General features: G+C 45.1%; 1 protein-coding gene across 5 annotated transcripts in view; it reads right to left on the reverse strand.

The window, feature by feature from the left end:
• The window catches only part of MERTK (MER proto-oncogene, tyrosine kinase), a 53125-nt gene that overhangs the window by 21649 nt on the left and 7876 nt on the right, over positions 1-23600 (reverse strand). For 4 of the 5 annotated variants that reach the window (XM_053383456.1, XM_053383454.1, XM_053383455.1 and 1 more), the window contains 6 exons: positions 21761-21934; positions 17907-17993; positions 13542-13657; positions 6487-6670; positions 5868-6019; positions 1167-1320 (listed from right to left, as the gene is read on the reverse strand). In XM_053383456.1, the coding sequence (XP_053239431.1) occupies positions 1167-1320; positions 5868-6019; positions 6487-6670; positions 13542-13657; positions 17907-17993; positions 21761-21934 (867 nt within the window). The remainder of the gene's footprint in view (positions 1-1166; positions 1321-5867; positions 6020-6486; positions 6671-13541; positions 13658-17906; positions 17994-21760; positions 21935-23600) is intronic. The other variant, XM_053383453.1, reaches the window with a different exon arrangement.

A 23600-nucleotide genomic window follows, 5' to 3' on the forward strand; every position in this document is an offset into this window, starting at 1 on the left:
GAGGGAGATTCACAAGAAGATTTCAAATATGTTCAGAGTAGGTGCAAGTAGATGGCTTCACTAGAGTTGCCTGTTCCAAACTGGCCCTATTGAAGGTTCAAGATGCGACTATATTGCAATACCCATCCCTTGGTTCAGTCACAAAATCATAGTAGAGTATTTACACGGCATGCGCCCTGATTTGTTTGCAAGGATGAAGAGGAACATTATGTCATTCAAAAGCTATCTCACGCCACAGCGGCAAGAATGTTACTTGCCCCAAAATGGAAAGAAGCAGAAGTCCCAGCAAAGGAAGAATGGATACAAAAACTTATGGAATATGCAGAAACGGCGAAACTTACCAGAAGAACAAGAACTCAAGATAACAAACTTTTTATAAAAGAATGGAAATGGTTTATTGAATGTTCACAGGTAAACTGTAAACAGATAAAAACATTGGCAGGATTACTGTGATAACCTGCAGTTTTATAAGAGTATATATTTAAAGAAGGCGAATAAATGAGCAAATTAGGTTAATTTGGATATGCAGAAGTTATAAAAAATAAATTTGAGGAAACACAGAAAGAGGGGGAAGGACGTCAAGTTCTGAAATGTCAAAATGATTGTAAAATTAAGGAAATGTATAAAATTAGTGAAATGTATAAACTTGAAAAGTGTAATTTTTTTTAACAACAACAAACAAGTTGTCTCCCGCCTTCCACTGCATTTCTCCAACACTTTTCTTATTGCAAAAAAGTCTGATATGGGGGTGGCAAGCATGTGTGTTGCGCAACAGCTCCAAATAAACTTTTATTGCACAGCCTTGAATTTGCCAGGTTATGATAAGAACATAAAGATGAGATTGCTGGATCAGACCAATGGCCCGTCTAGGCCAGCATCCTGTTCTCACAGTGGCCAACCAGATGCCTGTGAGAAACCCTCAAGCAGGGCCCAAGCACAAGAAAACTCTCCCCACTTGTGGTACCCAGCAACGGACATTCAGAAGCATCACTGCCTCTGACCGTGGAGGCAGAGAACAGCCATTGCGGCTAGTAGCCTTATGCGTTGTTCATTCGCCCAATCCTCTTTTTAAAGCCATCTCGGTTGGCCACTGAATTCCACCTGAAGATACTGCCAGGCTGCAAGAATCCCTTAGCTCATTATCGTGCTACATTAGTCCAACTTACCATTCCCTGGAATAAAAACTGCCACTGGATCGCTGAATGGCCCCACTCCGCCATTTGTAATGGCAGCGACTCGCACCATGCAGGTTGCATTGATGGCCACGATTGGAATGTGAACGGCACTGGAATCTTTACCGGTACGCGAAGAGAGATTCTGCTGCAAAGGGGGGAGAGGTTCTTTAAAACGCAGAGGAATTAATGGGGAAAGACTTTCCCCTTCGTAGACCCATTTCCTCCCATTAGACTAGATAATTAGCTGAAAACCCAACATTTATCCCCATCCAACAGATTTCCAGATCAGATTTCATGCTTGTTTGCTGAACATAAACAGGCAGCGCTCATGTCAAGAGAAGAGCTATTGATTCACGAATAGCCACAGTTTCCGTGAAGATAGGACTCCAAGTACGAGATGGTAGCTCTGGCCAGCATTTTTTGTAAACGCTCTTACTGCCAGAGTCAAAACTCAACATAAATTTTACCCAGTTCTACAAGCTTCCAGCTGTGAACCATCAAGCTCCGTCATTGCAAACCTGTCCTCCTTACAGGCAGAGCCAAATAATCAAGAGGGGGGTACAGACTCCCCAAACTGGAGTGCTATCAGAAAGCCGAGGATGGGAATGGTTTGTAAAATTCCTTGCTTTTTCTCCCTGTGCTCAGCTTTTCCCCACTCCTTTCTGAATTTGCAAAGCCACAAGAATGTTCCCAGCAAGAAGTACCACTTAAACCGCAAAATTAATGTGTTTAATTAGAGAAAAACTATTACTGACATTGATTAAGGAATGTAAAACTTTTATGGATTTTTTGTGTGAATGAGAAAATTAACTTGGAATATCTGGATTTGAAGACTGAAAGAAATTGGTTTATGGAAAATAGAGTGGTTGGAATTTAATGAATGAATACGATATTTAGCTGCAGGACAAAGAACCGGGAGTCTTTATATCTTTCTTTATTCTTTTTTTCCATCTCTCTCTTCTTTCGTTCTTCCTTCCCTCCCCCCCCCTTTTTACTCTTTTCTTCTTCTTTCCACCTCCATTCCTTTTTAGATTAAACATCTCTTTTATTTCAGTGTATTATGAAAAGATACTTTGTATTGGATATGAACTTTTGTATATCTTTGGACAAGGATCAATAAATATAATTAAACACATAAAAAGTGCCACTTTGAAGATAAACAAATGGGGCAAAACCAGTTGCTATACAAGGAACAGAGAACAGGCAAAATAACTGGGCTTCAGGAATCTTGGGAACCCAAAGCCAACCTCATCTCACATGTTTGCCCATGAATATTTGACACAGAGCATCAGAGTGTAATCTTATGTCCACTTGCTTGAGAATAAGCCCAATTAACAAAAATGAGACTTATTTCTAAGTAAACATGCACAGGACTGCAACCTTAAGATATTCTTGAGCGTTTACTAATGGTCTGGAAATTACCTATGTTTAAAGCAGTACTGCCATTAACGAAAATATTAATTCTGACAACTAGGCATTCTCTTAACACTTGTTTGTGTACATGGGAATGCAGCAGATATGCAAGATGCCGTTTTTGATCTTAGATGCCATGCTTGTAGCTAGAATTCCTCCAGAGACGAAATGGGCATTTGGGCACTTACAGCTGAAGCAGCTTTACGCAGGAGCAAAGCAAATTGTTTTAATAAGCTTAAGTGACGAAGCGGCATCCCAGCCAGATATCCCTCCAAGAACACTAGCATATCCGATTTGAAACAAGAGATTCCCTTTCCCGTAAATTCCCTGTTATTTCCTGGACATCTAGTGAGTCAGCTGAACAGCTGAAAGAACGACAGGTCCTGCTTCCTGCTGAACCGCTACTGAAAACCAAAATACACAAAAAATAACTTCTTCTGTGACTCACAGTCCAGCTGGCAGGCTGGCATGTAATGCTCAGTGTCTTTGTAGGGCAATGTGTTACGGTAGTACAGCTTCAACTGAATAAGGCTGCATCAAAGGTCTGTGTAAACAGGAACTAGGCAAAATTATGAAATGATTAAGGCTCTCAGCTGATCGTTAATAGACCGACTGGCACACACACCACCCCAAAATGGGGAAGCTTTAACAAAGGAGGGATTGGATATTGGTTAACATGGAGCAAAGGGTGGTGATGGTGGGTCACAAGTCAAATCTGTTTATATACCCCATTATATAGCCAAGGTTTGTTCTTGGTTTACAGCTCGTGGTTTATCTGGAGCAGGGCCAGATTTAGGTTTGATGAGGCCCTAAGCTACTGGTGCTGTGGGTTAAACCACAGAGCCTAGGACTTGCCAATCAGAAGGTTGGTGGCTCGAATCCCCGCGACGGGGTGAGCTCCCGTTGCTCGGTCCTTGCTCCTGCCAACCTAGCAGTTCAAAAGCACGTCAAAGTGCAAGTAGATAAATAGGTACCGCTCCAGCAGGAAGGTAAATGGCGTGTCCGTGCGCTGCTCTGGTTCGCCAGAAGCGGCTTAGTCATGCTGGCCACATGACCTGGAAGCTGTACGCCGGCTCCCTCGGCCAATAAAGCAAGAGGAGCGCCGCAACCCCAGAGCTTACTTGCACTTTATCTACTTGCACTTTGACGTGCTTTCGAACTGCTAGGTTGGCAGGAGCAGGGACCGAGCAACGGGAGCTCACCCCGTTGTGGGGATTTGAACCGCCGACCTTCTGATTGGCAAGCCCTAGGCTCTGTGGTTTAAACCACAGCGCCACCCGCGTCCCTTGCACCATCTTACAAGCATATTAAACTCTTGCCTAAGCAACTTCTGCTGCATAATAAATCCGTCCTGTTGCTAGAAGCCACTTGTCTTTTGAAAGGGCTTCATTAAGAACTTACAGCCTGACAAATGCTTTTCTGTCGTACTCAGGAATGTTCAAGAGCAAACAATGGAGTGTGTTTTATTACATCTCAGAAGCTGCAGGCACATGCAGAATGTGAACTGCCTAGATATTAAAAGTTTTGGCATCCAGCGTTTTTCTAGAGAGGCAAGATGCTTAGATTTATGCCTTCCTTCTCTGAGGATGAAGGAAGTGACCTTTAGTTAAGACAAGTTGATGAGTTTGCGTCTCCACCCTAGACTAGTCACAAGACCATATTATCACTTTGCTGATTTCAGTGGGTTTGAGCCCTTTGATTTCTAAATCCCAAAAACATTAAAAAGGGAACAGAAAACTCAAGTCGTACAGAAAACAAGCATGAATCACATTCCCCCCTTCCATGGGAGATTTGAAAACAACAAAAACATTTGCGCACTGACCTGAGTACAAGCCCCAATGAACACAACAGTGCTTACTTCAGCGTAGGCATGCATAGGATTTTGGTGAGCCGCGGTGCAGTTTCTTTTCAATACCTCACACTTTGGACTCAAAAAGCCAATCTAATATAAATAAAGTCAACTCAGTGGAAACCTAAACTAGGAATCAGGATCTGTTTTGGATCATGCTTATATCACAAGTATAAACTTCTGTTTTCTTTTTTCCTTCCTCATGGGACTTGTAGCTATGTGATGCCACAATTTTTCTGATGTAGGCCAACACATTTCAGATAAAAGTGGGGACTTCACAGCCGTTCTCTACCTGCTCAGAGGCTGGGAGGGATGAGTGAGGCTTGCTGTGAGTAAGACTCCCCACTCGACAAGGTCTCGAAGTTCAACAGGCTTTTTGCAATGCTCTCATAAGCAAACACAAAAGGCTTCAAAGTATTAGATCGCAGGGTCTTCCCAAACATCCTTTTAAGCTACAAGCAGCTGAAGATTTTAGGGCCTAATCTTCTTCTCTCATTCATAAAGCCAGAGATATAGGATGAATGCCAAGTCTGGAGTAGTGCAGACTTAAGAGCCTCACGGTGCAATCCTGTGCATGTCTACTTAGAAATACGCTGTTACTGAGTTCAGGAGGGCTAACTATGAGGTAAGTGGGTGTAGGACTGCCACCTCAATCTCTTAAAGGTAAAGGTAAAGGTACCCCTGCCCGTACGGGCCAGTCTTGCCAGACTCTAGGGTTGTGCGCCCATCTCACTCTATAGGCCAGGGGGCCAGCGCTGTCCGCAGACACTTCCGGGTCACGTGGCCAGCGTGACAAGCTGCATCTGGCGAGCCAGCGCAGCACACGGAAACGCCGTTTACCTTCCCGCCAGTAAGCGGTCCCTATTTATCTACTTGCACCCGGGGGTGCTTTCGAACTGCTAGGTTGGCAGGCGCTGGGACCGAGCAACGGGAGCGCACCCCGCCGCGGGGATTCGAACCGCCGACCTTTCGATCAGCAAGTCCTAGGCGCTGAGGCTTTAACCCACAGCGCCACCCGCGTCCCTTCCTCAATCTCTTAACTGCTGCTAAATATCTGGGGCCATTTGCAGAGGGAACATCCCTTTCCCTGAGCAAATTCACCACTCTGCCTTAGTTGCATTTGTGCGATACATCAGCATCTGTATTTCCCTTAATCAAGTGTTCAAAATAACTTTAAAAACTCTGGTCGTTAGGAACCTGGGTTGTTCACTGGCCTGGTTTGCATGCTATCACTAACCCATAGTTTATAAACCATGGTTTAGCAAACCATATTTGATCATTGGACCCAGCCTTACTGCTTCTCTATGGTTTATAAAATACAATTCAAATATGCTTGGCAAACCAAGGTTTCCTGTTGGTCTAAAACTCTTGGCTATCATTAACCATCGTTTAGGGTGACATGTGAATGAAGCCATTGTTTCAATACTTACAAACACCTCTGAATTCTGCCACACATGAGAGATGCTGTAGCCTTGAAGTTCACCGTTCATCTGTGCAGAGGGAGGCTTTATCCACGTGACGATCACAGAAGAGCTAGACTCGTTGACGGAGAGCGTGACATTCCCAGGCGGAGCAGAGGGAGCTGAAAAACACACAGTGGAAAAACAGAAGGCTCGTCATTTCCCCATTTTGTTAACTTTGGGAAGATGCAAGCTGCAGAATTTTTGGGGTGGGAGTATACAGCATTCAAAGAACAAGAGAAAAACAAATGCAAGTAGATCACAAGATAGGCACAGGGTATGTAGGGCTTGTTGTGTCTTCCACTCTTAATTTTTCTTTTTTTTAAAGGGCTACATGCACTGCTTGAGCGGCACAGAAAGTGAATACCCATCTGCTAAGAAAATGGCACAGATACGAGAGCAGGGTGTGTGTGTGCACTACTCATCATCAGTGATGTCACTGCCGCTGTCCAATAGGTGCCCACAACATTTGCACAACTACATTCCCATGCAGCAGCCACTATCCTAATTGACAGTACAGTGGTACCTCGGGTTACAGACGCTTCAGGTTACAGACTTTGCTAACCCAGAAATAGTTTGTTTTACTTACCTCCTTCTGTTGTATTGGCAGTTATCCACGGGCTGAAGGCAGACCAGCCTACTTCATTCATACAAGAAACACGGATGTTATAATCCTTCACGGCCCCCAGATTCTGAATACGGTACAGATGAGGGGGCACAGAAGTGTTGAAAACCAACACAGAGGCATTGCTTGGTGCAAAAGCATCCGTCACCTGAAATGAAAAACAAAAATGGTTAAGGCAAAGATGATTCAGCAAGGAGTTCCAAAGCTACAGGCACCATTATCTGCCAGCAGCCCTGTGTAATTTGCAAGAAGAAAAGTGGCAAGCCCACCCTCTCGCCACAGAAAATAAGCATGTTGAACAGCAAGGAATGGCTCATGGCTGAGCACATGGGGAAACTTTCCCTTCCACAGAGTTACAGCAACTGCCCAAGGCGGGAGGAAGAGAGGTTTCAAGGCCCAACACAAGCTTCAGAAACACATTTGGGGTCAAACCAAAGTTTCTCCATGCGTTACTCATGTGAAGAGGGAAAGCAACTAGAAATTCCTGAATCTGCTCTCACCTGAGTCATAAAATGAGCTGCAAATCTTCACAGTGAGGGCTTATGTGACTAGAGGTGTCCAGAGAGAAAACACACATACAAATCCCTGTACTTAGAAAATAAGCACGGCAGGGAGAAACTAGAACCCTTATCCCTGACCTGCTATCTTTTTGTGTGCAAGGTGTCTGCTTGCCACGTGATTTCCCAACTGCAGCCAAATGAAAGTGAAGGCAATGATTCTTACCTTCACCCTGAGTGGAGAACCATTTTTCTCTGTTTTGTTGCCCCTCTCAAATTATCATTAAAACAAGCCAAGTACATTGTACAAGGGACGCGGGTGGCGCTGTGGGTTAAACCACAGAGCCTAGGACTTGCTGATCAGAAGGTCGGCAGTTCGAATCCCCGCAACAGGGCGAGCTCCCGTTGCTCAGTACCAGCTCCTGCCAACCTAGCAGTTCAAAAGCACATCAAAGTGCAAGTAGATAAATAGGTACCACTCCGGCAGGAAGGTAAACGGCTTTTCCGTGCACTGCTCTGGTTCGCCAGAAGCGGTTTAGTCATGCTGGCCACATGACCCGGAAGCTGTATGCCGGCTCCCTTGGCCAATAAAGCGAGATGAGCGCCGCAACCCCAGAGTCGGCCACGACTGGACCTAATGGTCAGGGGTCCCTTTACCTTTACATTGTACACGGCACATTTATCTTAATTTAAAAAAAAAATTCTTTTTGCAAAACCCAGTCTCATTCTCCCTGCCTGTATTGCTCAAATCTAGTCTCATCTCTGGCAGCATTCACTTCAGTGCTGCACACCACCAGACAGAAAACGAAAATTAAGCAGCCCTTGATGCTACCAGATGCTCTGGCAGGCAAATACGGGAGAGTAATCAAAACCAGCTGTTTCTGTTTTGGGTGTATTACATTTGCCATCACCTTACTGGCTCTTGTGTTCCCAAAGGTGTCTGAGGCCATTTGGACCAGGGAAAGGAACCAAACCAAATCACACAGCACACCGCCTTTTAAAAACATCAACACCACAGTAATTCTGGCCTGGTTTTGTGAGTATCAAATGCTAAGAGCTCTAAAAACGGTCTTGCCTTGGGGATTTTGAATGCTCTTGAATTCAGAAATTCTCTTCCTTTATTACAGTATCTGTAAAGTGGCCAGTTACAGAATATTAAGTCATAGGGTTTCTTTAAAAATATTATTATTTTCCAACCTGTTTCCGGAGTTTCAGCAGGAATGCAGCATCAAATACCATTGACGTGACAACATCGAGAAAGGAAAATCATCACCCTGTTCCTGATCCACCCACCGCAACTCACAAAAGCAGCTTATTTGAGTTTCCAGAAAGCAACTGGTGCTGCTTAAGCTGATACTGTGGAAATATCACATAGGAAACGCAATAACCAGGCTCACGGATGCTTTTATGTTTCAGCACTAGAAGGAATACATCTGTGCAAAATGAGATATGGGGGAAAATATGCCCTGACCTTTCTTAGGAACAAGCCCCAGCGAGAGGAAATCCTGATGCTGCCCAGTTATCTGCATGTAAGGGCACTTCCTCAGCTGAATGAAACAATTATTTAAAAGCGGAGCATGATCACAAAGGGTGGCCTGCTGTGCGGATGTGACTCTGCACCCCTGCATTGCCCCGGAAGTTGGGTTTCTGCCTGCATCCTGGGGCTTTCCATTGGTCTACAAGCAGCCATGGAAAGAACAGGGAGCAATGGGCTTGTGGCTTCCAGCCAGGAGTTCTTCTGACCTGTTTTAGCCAATCGTGGCAGCTTCGGAGTGTGTTGCTCGGTCACTTATCCATGAGATCTTGTGGCTCTGCAACGGATCTCTGGCTGGGGTTTTTCTCTGTTCTGCACAGAACCTAGCTGGTGCAAAAATTTATTTTATAACTAGGGATGCTGGCGAATTCTGACGGAAACGAGAGCAGAAGTCACTTATTCATCCAATGTCCAGAATGGAAATCAATCCAATGAATATTTACTCTTGCTGTTGCTTTTGGTCTGCAAACAATACACCATTGAATTTAAGCCCCCTGCCATTTGCATTTAAATGAATGGAGTGGAACAACGAAATTAAATGGGTTGCATAATTTCACCACAGTGGGCAGCAAGATGAACAGCATAGTTTGTGGCAGAAGGCGGACTGCAGCAGAATGGAAGCGGCGGTGCATGTGACAAATACAGGGAATAATAATAATAATAATAATAATAATAATAATAATAATAAAATTTATTTATACCCTGCCCTCCCTGGCCAGAGCCAATGCCTTCTTTCATTCCTTTCATCCCTTTACATAGGGATCTACTTGGTCCATTGAGCTGATATTGTCAACATTGACTGGCAGCAGCTCTCCAGGGTCACGGCCACAGTCCCTTCCCAGTCCTACCAGGAGATGCCAGAAACTGAAGCAGGTACTGCCTGCTTGCAAAGCAGAGGTGGTAGTCAACTAAGTTGTACTCAGAGTTGACCCATTGAAATTAATGGCCATGAGTCTATTAGTTCCAGGGACGCGGGTGGCGCTGTGGGTTAAACCACAGAGCCTAGGACCGCGATCTGAAGGTCGCGGTTCGAATCCCCGTGATGGGGTGAGCTCCCATTGCTCGGTCCCTGCTCCTGCCAACCTAGCAGTTTTAAAGCATGTCAAAGTGCAAGTAGATAAATAGGTACCGCTCCGGCGGTGAGGTAAATGGAGTTTCCGTGTGCTGCTCTGGTTCGCCAGAAGCGGCTTAGTCATGCTGGCCACATGACCTGGAAGCTGTACGCCGGCTCCCTCGGCCAATAAAGCAAGATGAGCGCCGCACCCCCAGAGTCGGCCACGACTGGACCTAATGGTCAGGGGTCCCGTTATCTTTACTATTAGGTCCACTAATTTCAATGGCCCCATTTTTCTGTTTTCCAAAAATGTTTTCTGCCAGAAACGATAGTGGTGAGGAAAGAATCAAGGGAACAGGTACCTGCCACCTTGCTGCTCTTCTCCTAGTCAAAATCACCCCTGAAAAATCTTTTTTTAATAAAGAAAAGAATAAAACAGCGCTGTTAGGATGCAGTCGAAACATATAAAAAAATAAAAAAAATCTCCAGTAGCACCTTAGAGACCAACTAGGTTTGTTCTTGGTATATGCTTTCATGTGCATGCACACTTCTTCAGATCCTAACAGATACTGTTAGGATGCAGTTACTAGAGTTTGTGTATAAATGTGTAGCTGGACACTAATGAAGTTGTGGCTCTGTAGCTTATTGCCTCCAACCAGAGAATCCTGTTGCTTTTCTGGCAATCGCTAGCATGCTTTCGAAACATCCTTTTCCCCATCTCCAGCAGCAAATCAGTCTCCTCCCGACCACTCAGAACATGCATAGATGTTTTGTTGCCTAAACTAGCAGCTTCCATGGGATGTGGGTTGCCACCAGCAGCATAATGTAAAGAGCAGAATGTTAAACAGAGCAGGGAGACTTAGTTCACAGTCCCTGTCCAGCTGCAAAGTTGGCCGGTTATCTGCTCTCAGCCTAACCTATCTTGCAGGGTCATTGTGAGGATATAAGGAAAACATTCTGCACTCCTCTGTGCTCTTTGACTGGAGGAAGCATGGGTTGAAATGGCAGCAACGAAATAATTGAAGCATCCTTGTGTTTTCAAGGTCATAAACGCTGGATGGCAAGAGTGTTGTTCCTCGTATCCCATTTCTCCAGGCGAAATAAACAAGCAAACACCCCCTGATTCAGCATTCAACAGCTACATTAGGGGCTGCAGCCCTAATATACAGGCTGCCTCCACCCCCCCAGAAATCAACGGGATGCAAGTTGTTTAACCATGTGGAGGATGGCAGCCCACAAATACCCTCCCCCCAGGAATTTAGGATGCACAAACTGTTATTGTGAAGCCAGTGGCTTCTGAGAAACCCCAAACGCCAACCGCTTAGATACCAAAACTATTTGGCTGCGCTCCAACATCCACACAGTTCTGTTCATTTGACACGGCGTGACCAAAGGGAAGTGAGATAAAATGCGTTCAGCGTTACTGTGAAATGTGTCAAATGCTTAAGCAGACGGTGCCTCGCTTGATAACTTCTGGCCATTTTCAAACTGCAGAGCGTTTCGCCGGTACAATTTTTGAAAATTGAAATAGTTAAGGCAGAATTCACAGGAGGGGCAGGATCCAACCTGTTGCTTTTTTCTCCAGCCACCATCCCAGCCAGAGGGCACTCAAGGCGACATGCAATAAAACCTAAACTCATCGCCATAAAACCCAGAGTTAAACATTTAAGAACAGCAACAGGAAAACACACAGACACCCTACACACATTAAGCCAGCGCGTTCAACAACTTGGCAAACAAAAAGGTTTCTGCTTCCAGGAAAAGCATTAAAAAGAAGAGACCTCATCTGATCTCCTGAGGAAAGGAGATCCAAAGTGTTTTGTATCATAAAAGAACAGGCAGCTTTCTAACGCCAGGTCAGACCATTTAGCTCAGTACTGCCTACACGGTCTGGCAGCAGCTCTCCAGAGTGTTAGACAGGTTTCTCTCCCAGGTATGCAACTGAACCTGCGTTCTTCTGCATGCAAACTACCATCATCTTATAGCTGTGCCCGCTTGGAGATGGGGGGGGCCTCAGTGAGAGCCTCTTGCTCAAGGCCTCCCAAAATCTGGCACCAGTAACTATACAATCCCGACCCACACTGTTGACCAGGGCAGTTTGTGCGTAGGCAGCCTTTGGGTGTAGTGTTGAGAGCCAGTGTGGTGTAGTGGTTAAGAGCGGTAGTCTCGTAATCTGGGGAACCGGGTTCGATTCCCCGCTCCTCCACCTGCAGCTGCTGGGTGACCTTGGGCCAGTCACACTTCTCTGAAGTCTCTCAGCCCCACTCACCTCACAGAGTGTTTGTTGTGGGGGAGGAAGGGAAAGGAGATTGTAAGCTGCTTTGAGACTCCTTAAAGGGAGTGAAAGGCGGGATATCAAATCCAAACTCTTCTTCTTCTTGGGTGTGTGCACACAGACTCTGGCACAAAGGATACCTAGAGCATGTGGAGTTTGAAAGCCAAGCTAGCAAGCGCCACCTTGTTTCTCTTCACTGTGCCCTCAGTTACACCTGGAATGGATGTTTGCAAAAAGCTTACGTATCAGATCCTGAGAGCAAGGGCAAAAGATAGGCATTGCTTGTGCCTGTTCCAGATATAGAACCCCTTTGCACCTGAAACTCGCCCCTCTGGGCACATTTCAGGAGTATTTTGAGGTCTACCAGTTTGGGCTGGCCCTCAATGCTTTGGGTTAGGTCTGCAAAGGGCTTGTGAGACAGCAAGGTTTCATTCTTTTACGCTGGGATCTTCTGCTCTTGTTATCCCCCTCAAGCCTGACGGAAGGGGCGGGCTATGGATGTAAGTAAATCAATGAACTCAAAGGGAGCTGTGTTGCCGTTTCACCTGCATGACTGAGCCAGTCATCACCAGACGCTTGCTCTTTGATTTCTTGCAGGCAGACACTGAAGGAGTTGACGCCAGGCTTTTGTACCCTGAACTCATAAAATCGACAACAGCCACTTGGACCTCGGTAGCTCAGATGACTCACTTATGAACTCTGATTGGAGTTCCTCCTACATGTGCCACCCAGAATTCTCTTTAAGAAGAACTGAAAATGCCAGTTGCGCATATTACTCTGAGCAATGAGGAAGGCGACTCTCTTTTTCTTTCCATCCACCCTTTCCTTTCTCTTTCTTTAGCCAAGCCTGGCTTCCAGGAACCCAGGTTAACAGAGGAGAAACAGCTTACTGTATCCTTTATTTTCAATTTTATTCATTGCTTTAAAAAGAGCCTCAAAGCGACTTACAAAAAAAAATAAAAATACGATAAAATAACCCAAACAGTAAAAATCATACTTAATGCTAAAAAATGCAAAGTATCATTTCCAGTCCAGCCAAAAGATGAACACGAAGAACAGGCCGAAAGAACAAACCACGTCAAGGTCCAAATGGTTGCTGACCATTGCAGGGTCTAGATATATTTCCCTTCTGCATAACACTAGTTCTGTTTTCAAGCTTCCCTTTGCAGGAAGGCAAACTAAGACATGCAGGGAAATCCTGATTTACAGCAGTGCACCCAGAAGAATTGCCACATCCCCCCATATTCTGCAACCTTGCAACAGAGGGCAGGGAAGTACCAATGACTGCAACCTTATGCTCACTTGCTTGGGAGAAAGACTCAACAGAACTTACTTCTGAGGAGATTTGTATATACAGTGGTACCTCAGGTTACATACGCTTCAGGTTACAGACTCCACTAACCCAGAAATAGTACCTTGGGTTAAGAACTTTGCTTCAGGATGAGAACAGAAATCATGCTCTGGTGGCGCAGCAGCAGCAGGAGGCCCCATTAGCTAAAGTGGTGCTTCAGGTTAAGAACAGTTTCAGGTTAAGAACAGACTTCTGGAACAAATTAAGTACTTAACCTGAGGTACCACTGTATGACGGCACTGGAAGTACCATATGAAACATCAGCTAAAAGCAACCACACAAATGCTGAACAATGAATAAAGGCATACCTGAACTCCGCAGCGGCTCAAAAGCGAATAGCCATCGAAGCCTGGGACCCAGGACACTGCTATCGTGTGAGCTGTTCTGCTCCTCACTTGCACCTCAAGAGGAGGGGAAGGGATTCCTGCATTAGAAAGAACAAGATCTTCAGCAATAGTGCTTGAATATGGCAGCCAGCACAACACACACACACACCATTGCCAGGCCTTCTGGACACCAAGCAAAACCATCACAATTGCTCGATTTTATGCTTTGGGGGAGGGGGCAGAAATAAAAATGGCCAAGCCATCCGCTTGCCAAATTATGACCAGACAGTGCCTGCTATCCCATATGCCGGTTTACTCAAAATCAAGTTCCACTATATTCCGTGGGGTTTAAGAGTTTGGGAGTGTGCTTAGGATGGCAGCCAAAAAAGACATTTAGTAATAATAAAATAATAATAATAATAATTTATTATTTATACCCCGCCCATCTGGCTGGGTTTCCCCAGCCACTCTGGGCAGCTTCCAACAAAGTATTAAAATACAGTGGTTTGTTAAACATTAAAAGCTTCCCTAAACAGGACTGCCTTCAGATGTCTTCTAAAAGTCTGGTAGTTATTTTTCTCTTTGACATCTGGTGGGAGGGCGTTCCACAGGGCGGGTGCCACTACCGACAAGGCCCTCTGCCTGGTTCCCTGTAACTTGACCTCTCGCAGCGAGGGAATCGCCAGAAAGCCCTCGGCGCTGGACCTCAGTGTCTGGGCAGAACGATGGGGGTGGAGACGCTCCTTCAGGTATAATATGATTTTGTGTTTGTATTTGTTCCTCTCCCTTCTTCCAAGATGCTCAGGGTAAGTTTACGAAGTCCCCCCCTCCCCATCCCGGCCTGCCAAGCACACACCCCACACTTTTTTACTCACAACCGTTGCAGAGGGGAGAGTGCTATTGCATTCAGGTCATTGTGAGAACAGGTTGCTAGACATCCAGTGGCCTGATCCTGCAGGGGTCTTCTTAAGTGCTTATGCCTGCAGGGATTTGAACCCAGGTCTCCTGAGTCTAAGCGCAACACTCTAGCTCAGGTATGAGAAAGCTGTGGCCCTCCAGAGAGTGGACTTCAGTGCCCACCCGTGTCAGCCAGCATGGCTAAAGATCAGGGATAATGAGAGTTTTAGTCCAGGCACAACTGGTTCCCCATGTCTGATTTTGCAGCTTCAAAGCACCGTTAAGAAAAATGGGTGAAGATGACACTAAAGTCACAGGGTTAAGTCTGAGCTCTGCAGCATCCTGACCACTACCTGGGACTCTGGTTTTCACCTTAAGTGTTGCTCTTCTGCTACGGAGGAGAATGTGCCCATGAAGGACTTTAAATAAGTGTCTGAAGGTCTCTTCTCTATGAGTGTTCCAGACAAGGCACTGAAGGGACAGTGCAGGAACATCTGCTCCCACAAACACAGACTGCTCCCGACTATACATCTACACATCGTCACAGTCTGGTTTTAATGAATTTTGAGTTATACAGTTTGATTTTTAAGTTGCTGTTAGCTCCCAGAGCAAGCTAGAAACTCAAGTAATTTTAGAAAAATAATAGAAACAGTGTTATCCAAACCAAAAGCCAATCAGTCTCAAGCAAACAAGAGTGTTTCCCCCCCCCCCACAAAAGGCTTGGCAACCAGTTTATTCAGGGATCACCAACCTTGAACACATTTGGAGTCTTGAGAGAGTGTTTTGGGCAACAACCCCCACCCCAGTTGCTTCTCTCCCCCTTCCCCTGAGTCACCACTACTCTGACAGGGAGAAGAGAGAGAGAGAGAGAGAGAGAGAGAGAGAGAGAGAGAGAGAGAGAGAGAGGGAGAATGTGTGCATACACAGACATATTGCTTGCTTTTCCAGTTGAATCTGGGTAAAGGTCAGATCCATTAGGATAAATACAGATTTGTGTGATTCTGCTCAAGGTTCCCCATCCCAAAAAAGCCAGCATCAAATTAAAGTTTACATCAGTAGACTGTGCAATAAAAAAATCAAAGATCTGGTTCTTGACAGTACCACAATACCACTGATCCAATTTACAGATCTTTATGGTTTTAAATAGGATGACAACAAAAAACAACCAATCCCAGAACAATCAACCTATGATTGTGGGTTTGAGAGAATCCCTTGTAAAAATGATGAGAATCCATAAGGATCTGTGCCTCGGGTCCCATAGGGAAAAAAATCATGCAATTTCAAAATCTGTTTTATGGTGGGTGGAACTGGTTGGAAAGAAATAATGGAATAACTATTAGTTGACCATTTGAGGAGTTACAGAATTATGAACTATTTTTGGAACACATTGCAAGAGACATAGCAAAGCAGAGCTAAGTATGATCTCTGTTCAGGACCCAAAATAACAATTTGCCTTATTTAGAAGTAAACTGTGTCCTTTCTGAGTCCTAAATCTAGGAAGATCCCTGGAGAGCATACAAAGGAAAGGAAAGGGGATTTTTATTTTTACATTAGGCTGCTGCTGAATGGAATACCTTAACAAACTTGAGCATCTATCCCAGGATCTTAAAAAAAAACCTCTCCCACCACATAAAGTCCCCTTCACTGGGTGTCAATCAGGGACAAGAGGATCCACTTCTGCCCAAAGTAAATTGGGGCCAATCATAACAGATAAAATATATGGATCTAAATCAATTTTTTGATATTCAGCCCCATCCCAAATCAACAGACCCCCATCATGCTTCGAATGATATCAATGAGAGCCAAATAGGACCTAGAGCAGAGCTTTCCAAACTGTGTGTTGTGACACATTAGTGTGTCGGCTGCAGTGTGTAGGTGTGTTGTGCAAACGCTCCCTGCACTCCTCCCGGGGCTGGAAAGGGGTTAGTTTAACCTCGGGTTTGCTAGTAAAACCGAATTACTGTGTCGTGAGACGATGCATGTCTAAAAAGTGTGTCATCAACATGAAAGGTTTGGAAAGCTCTGACCTAGAGGTTTCTCCAAACATTGCAAGGGGAGAGGCAGCAAGAATCATCGCCTTGACATGGCTGTAAGCACATGCAGGGTCAGGGACGAGGATTCCTCTTCGCTGGGTGATGGAGGTGAGGACCCTGAACCTCAAGAGGAAAGGCATGCAGGACTAGCTCCCCGACTCCTGCTACCAGTCGAGACCTTCAGGACTGATGCTTCCTTGGCCGGAGGATGTAGCAGTGGTACCCTCTGACTCAGAGGACTCCACTATAGAAGACCCAAGAGGACCTGAGACTCCATTGCTCCATCACTGTAGGAGATTCATGGAGCCTTCATCACTGCAGGACACCATCCTTGGGGCAAACCTGTTTGCCTTTTAACCCAAAATTCCCTAAATTGCTCTTCCCGAAACAGTGCACAAACTGAAATACAGCTATTCTAAATGGTCACTCTTCCAAATTTTGTGGTGGCAGTTCCCCAAGCAAATGAGGTGTACAAATATGTGTCTATTAGCATGCTAATAATAATAATAATAATAATAATAATAATAATAATAATAATAATAAAAAATTTACTATTTGTACCCCACCCATCTGGCTGAGTTTCCCCAGCCACTCTAGGCGGCTTCCAACAAAGATTTTAAAAAGTATGTGTCTTAAACCAGCGTGTGAGGAGACACTGCAACAACATCGGAGAGTCATACATATAAAATTCACACAGAAACACATCATTGCTTATTTCAACTTGCTTGTGGAAACAACTTGGAGGCTATGAAAGAAGGAAGGTTAACAATAGGAAGATTTAAAGGAACTGTTGGAAAGACTATTCAAGGCAGCAGAGATATGAGATGATCAAAGCCCCTCCGAACTTGAAGCATGGGAAGTCCCAACAAAAAAATTTATAATTTAGGCAGAATATTTGACTATTTGATATGTATTTGTATAATTTGGAACATTTAATGTGATTGGATTGGATTGTTAAAATGGGAAACTTAATAAAAATTATTTTAAAAAAATAAAAAAATAGTATGTGTCTTAGGGAAGATAGCATGCAGAAATGCTGTTCAATAATAAAAAAATCACTTATTCCAGCAGGCATTTTAAGGTGTTTGGGCCTCCTACGAAAGGTGCAAGAGCCTTATCTTATTTTCCACCTGAATGTTGGGGGTCATAATGACAGATCTGCAAATTTCAGTCTGAATCATCTTTCAGGCTCCACCTCATCGCTAACGACAATTGTTGAGAAATCATGCAGACCAAATGCTGTCCAGAAATTGGCCGTGCAGCTGCCCACTGAGATACAGGCAGGTTCTCAACACTCCCCTTGTGCTCATCACAGAATATCTGAACCTAGGCAAGTTGGAAGCAGTCAAGAATTGCAGGCGTGCACCAGCAAGGCTTTAGCGGGAACAATCAAGCTCATGTCATACTTATGGCTGACCTTTTATATTGATTCGGGCTTCCGTCGATGTAGCCACACCCTTCACGTTATGAGCTTCGCAGTGGAAAACGGCGGTTTCGTTAAGACCTGCAGCCCAATTAAAACAAGGTGATAAATCATAAAATCAAAGTAAGGCGGAAGAAAACGAGAATCTCAGCAAGGTGGCCAACGGGAATGTGACAGAGGAAGAAAGAAAAAGCCATTGAAACCACTTCTCCTCCAACTCGGCTTTCTTCTTGAACACAAGACCACAGAAAGAAACCCGACTCCCAGGTGTTGTTTGTGACGATTTGGATAAACATCTTGAGTGCGGCACTTTGCTAACCGCAAGGGAGATTCTCTGTGGGAAAGACTGGCTCATTTTCTTTTCTTTTCGTAAAATTATTTCCCTTTGCCAAAGAAGTGATTGAACACTTTGACGGAGCTATTTAAAAACCTGCCCGTGCCGTCTGCTGTAGATATGGCCAAGCGGAGAACAAAGTCATGAAATGGAGAATGTCTGACAAACCGTCAGTGAATAAGAGAGGAAGAAGAAGAGTTTGGATTTGATATCCAAAAGCTTTATCACTACCCGAAGGAGTCTCAAAGCAGTTAACATTCTCCTTTCCCTTCCTCCCCCACAACAAACACTCTGTGAGGTGAGTGGGGCTGAGAGACTTCAGAGAAGTGTGACTAGCCCAAGGTCACCCAGCAGCTGCATGTGGAGGAGCAGGGAAGCAAACCCGGTTCACCAGATTACGAATCTACCGCTCTTAACCACTACACCACACTGCCAGCTCAGTTGCTTTTACTACAGCAGCAGCCTTCCCCAGCTTGGTAGCCTCCAGATGTTATAGACTAGGGATCAACAAACTTTTTCAGTAGGGGGGCAGTCCACTGTCCCTCAGACCTTGTGGGGGGCTGGACTATATTTTTTTGGGGGGGATGAACGAATTCCTATGCCCTACAAATAACCCAGAGATGCATTTTTAAATAAAAGCACACATTCTACTCATGTAAAAACACTCTGATTTATGGACCAACTGTGGGCCGGATTTAGAAGGCAATTGGGCCAGATCCGGCCCCTGGGCCTTAGTTTGCCTACCCATGTTATAGACTAGGTGGCAGCAGTCCAAAACATCAGGAGAGGACAAAGGCAGAGGTTACACCAGGCAGGGGAGGGGCTCTGGGCTACCATATCTTATTGGGACCACAACTGCCATCTTCCTTGTCAATTGGCCATGCTGGCTAAGTCTGAAGGGAACTGGGGTCCAATAACATCTGGAGGGCCACTGGTTTCGCATTTCAGGATTGCACCCCTAAACTCGGGCTTGCTGACTGGGTTTTCCGAAAGCAGAAGGAAAGAGGATTCCCGTTTGCCCAAGTGAGCTGCCTGTAATGCACTGGGACTTACTTTTGAGTAATAATAATAATAATAATTTATTATTTGTACCCTGCCCATCTGGCTGGGTTTCCCCAGCCACTCTGGGCGGCTTCCAATAGAGTGTTAAAAATAATACAGCATTAAATATTAAAAAACTTCCCTAAACAGGGCTGCCTTCAGATGTCTTTTAAAGATAAGATAGCTAGTTATTTCCTTGACATCTGATGGGAGGGCATTCCACAGGGCGGGCACCACTACCGAGAAGGCCCTCTGTCTGGTTCCCCGTAACCTCACTTCTTGCAATGAGGGAACTGCCAGAAGGTCCTCGGCGCTGGATCTCAGTGTCCGGGCTAAACGATGGGGGTGGAGACGCTCCTTCAGGTATACAGTAGACTTGCATAGGATTGTATTGTAAGGCTATCCTATACACACTTACCCAGGAGTTGACTATAGCCAGACATTCTTCCAATCTGCACTCGAATATGTGTTTTTTAGACACTTGGTATTGTAGGTAGGGCAATACAAGTTTTTTGTTAATATAATAAGGGCTTGTAGGCAAGGCAATACAAGTTTTTTGTTATTATAACCACTGCTTTTCCATTCATTCATTCTACTTTAAACTCTACCTAGGGTGGCCAGATGGAAAAGAGAACAGGGCTCTTGTACCTTTAATAGTTGTGTGCATGAGATGGATGTTCACCAGGTAGCCAGCTATTAAAGGTACAGAAGCCTTGTCTTTTTCCCCATCTGGCCAGCCTAGTTCCACCTAAGATGGAAGGTTCTGGCTTTGGGCAGAGGTAAGATTCACTTCTTGAGAAGCAACAAAGCCAAAAGCAGAAGAGACAACTGAGATTCCCCCCCCCCTTTTTTATGTTGCTTGGGTGTAAAAAGAACAACTGGTCCTTCTCAGGCACAATGTGATCCACCCAGCCCTGTCATTGCCCTCCCTTTTAGTGGGGCATTATTCCATCCAAGCACTTGTTGAAACTGTTGTGAGCTGAACAAGCAGCAAGGCTTGGCAGAATTCGCCTTGTGGCTTCTCCTCCTGTGGGAAGTGCTTTGCAGTCTGGCTGGTGGGTGGACAGAGTTATTTGTAGATGGCTGGGGTGACCTGATTTTTAAAAAGACAACTTCCTTCTTTTACTTATTTTCTTTTTAAAACCAAGGAAGAAAAAATTTGCAGAGCTTAAACAGCGGGAGTTTTCCTGATGTTTTAAGGTCTGCAACTTTTCACCCCTGCCAAAAACCTGTATCTCTCCAGGGATAACTCAGCGGAACGTTCTCCTCATTCCAGCTGAATCATGGGAAGATTAAAATACCACACTTGGAATCACATACCCAAAGTTAGATAATTTAACGTTGCCTTAAATTCTGATTGATTTCATTTCTTAATCCACCCATCCCTCCTCCTCCTTGGAAGAAGGCAATTTTTAAATTAGCCTGCTAAGAGGCTAGCAGCTTGCACTTCTGTGTTGGATAAAAGTTCTCCTCAATGACCAGCATGAAAACACAGACTAGTCTCTTGGCAGGCTAGTAACTTTGGTAAGTCTAATTTACAAGGCTGATAGAAGCACAGGGAGCTAGAGTTGGGCTCCTTGCTGTCATCTAGTCCAGCCTCCAGGTCAATGGAGGAATTGCGCAGCTACAACACCCCTGAAATATGACTGCCCAGCCGCTGCTTAAATACCTCCAGTATGGAGAGTCCTCACCATTGTGCCAAGGCAGTTTCTTCCACTGCCAAACAGCTGTTACTGATGTGAGGTTTCCAGCCTTCTTCCTGCAACTCCTAATAAATTTCTGAAGAACCTCAGATTTCCCAAGCATGCAGTTTGCAAGGCCTTTGGCTGAAAGCCAAGCAAGATAAGCAACAGCTCGCTTCAGAAAACAAGACGTGTGGCCATGGAACGAGGCGAGATTTCATTCAGGTCAGCAGAAAGTAAAGCTCAAAAGAAACACTGCAATCGAAGGCAATCCCTGGTTAACTGGAGTTCGTCTTCTTTCTCTCTTCGAGTTCTCAAACCTTGAAAGTGACTTCACTGAGAAAACTAGCTAAGCTATTTTAAAATGGTTAAACAAAAAGGAAATGCCTACCACATTCTGCAATACTGAAACGATTTTCTCCAAGGCTTTGGTAAGAACCAGATAAGCCACTTGAAGGGACCACACCCATTATAACAATCCCTTAAACCAAGGAAATTGTGTGGCTATCTCAAGGGGGGAAAATGCCACAAGGGCCCCTCCTTTTCCCCCAGCAATAGCTCTCTAGAACATCCTTCCCCAACCTTCAGTTCCCAGAAGCCCAGATAAAATGGTCCACAGTCAGAGATGCTGGATGCTGTGGTCCAAAGTATTTGGATGGCATCCGGTTCCAGAGAGCTCCTGCATCTTTAATGCACAGCAAGCAACACCTGATGAAATTCCTTCTTCAACATACCAACTAAAGGCACAAGAGCCCATCAAAGGGACTTGTCTCGAAAACTATTCGGCTCACCTGGCACGGCCAAGACAGAAGGAGAAATGTCAGCTTTCTTGGTAATTTGGCTGCTGTTCCAATGCCAGTGAATCGCAATGGGCTCAGGGGGCCCCACGGCATGGCAGGTGAGATTGAAGGGCGTGTTCCGGGTCACGTTCAGCCCCTGGGGCTGCTTAATGAAATACGGCAGTCCTGCCACGCAACAGGAGAGAAAGGATGGTTAGGCAGGCTTAAGAGACCAAGTGCAAACTCCAAAGAGCAAACTGTACGACACAGATCAATAGGGATGATCCCATCATGGCAAACTTCAGATCTGGAACCTGGGTGGCAGGGTGTATCCTGGGTTTTTTTTTCCAGCGCAAGAGTGATTATGTCATCTGTCGGAGAGCCAAGGGCAACTGGCAGACCCTCCTTGCTCCTCTGGCAAGTGAATCGAAGTGATAATGAGGCTTTAGCATAAAGGAAGGGAGAGAAAGAGACTAATAATAATAATAATAATAATAATAATAATAATAATAATAATAATTTATACCCCAGCCACTCAGGGCAGCTTTCAACAGAACACTAAAATACAACAACCTATTAAACATTAAAAGCTTCCCTAAACAGGGCTGCCTTCAGATGTCTTCTAAAAGTCTGGTAGTTGTTCTTCTCTTTGACATCTGGTGGGAGGGCATTCCACAGGGCAGGTGCCACTACCGAGAAGGCCCTCTGCCTAGTTCCCTGTAACTTGACTTCTCGCAGCGAGGGAACCACCAGAAGGCCCTCAGCGCTGGACCTCAGTGTCCGGGCAGAACGATGGAGGTGGAAACGTTGCTTCAAGTATATTGGGCCGAGGCCGTTTAGGGCTTTAAAGGTCAGCACCAACACTTTGAATTGTGCTCGGAAACGTACTGGGAGCCAGTGTAGGTCTTTCAAGACCGGTGTTATATGGTCTCGGCGGCTGCTCCCAGTCACCAGTCTAGCTGCTGCATTCTGGATTTGTTGTAGTTTCCGGGTCACCTTCAAAGGTAGCCCCACATAGAGCACATTGCAGTAGTCCAAGCAAGAGATAATTAGAGTACGATTCCTTTCCTTTCCTTTTCTTTGATGGGCTTCCCCCTGCCCCCTACCATTTTAAATGGTAACACTTCATTTGCAAGAAAGCTTTTAATTAGAAACGTGAACTGATGACGTACCTTTTGCTAAAGCGTTTGACAAGTCGACCCCGTGAAATCAGAAATAAGCACCACTGAGATCAATGGAGCATCCTGAATTTGTGTACTCCCCTTGGAGGCGTGGCTATACGAGCCACTGTGATTTGCTCCCATACTTCAAAAGTTACCACTGCATGGAAAGAGTCCCAGATTCCTTATCCCTGGTCTAAAGAGAGGGTTTCCTTGAGGAAGCCCCACTACAGTTCACAAGCACGAGAGAACTGTCCAGAAAACACGGTTCTGCCTCTGACGGCACAACTCTGTGCACTTCTACTCAAGAAGGAAGTTACACTCCCAGGTATGGATTGCAGCACGATCCTGACTACCTGGGCATAGGGAATGTGAGAGCCAGGAGGCAATACTGACCAGGTGATCCTGCAGTTGAAACAAGGATGCCTGCCCTCTGTTCTGGAAGATGGATAAGATACTGTATATGCATTTGCCTTTTTGAGCATAACATGGGTTGCAAACGGAAGACCGTTCATACAAGGGGTCTTTTCTCTCCCCTTCTCCCTCTTGCAGATCCCTTTACTCCTCAAAAAGCTTCTCCACAGGATTGGGGCGATCTACTGACCTTTGTAGGCTATGCCATGTGGGTTTGCCGGAAGATAATGGGGAGAAATTGCCTGAAAATGGCATCTTCCTCCAGGTTTTTCTGCAAT

The sequence above is a fragment of the Podarcis raffonei genome, chromosome 3 (assembly GCF_027172205.1).
Source record: "Podarcis raffonei isolate rPodRaf1 chromosome 3, rPodRaf1.pri, whole genome shotgun sequence".
Lineage (NCBI taxonomy): Eukaryota > Metazoa > Chordata > Lepidosauria > Squamata > Lacertidae > Podarcis > Podarcis raffonei.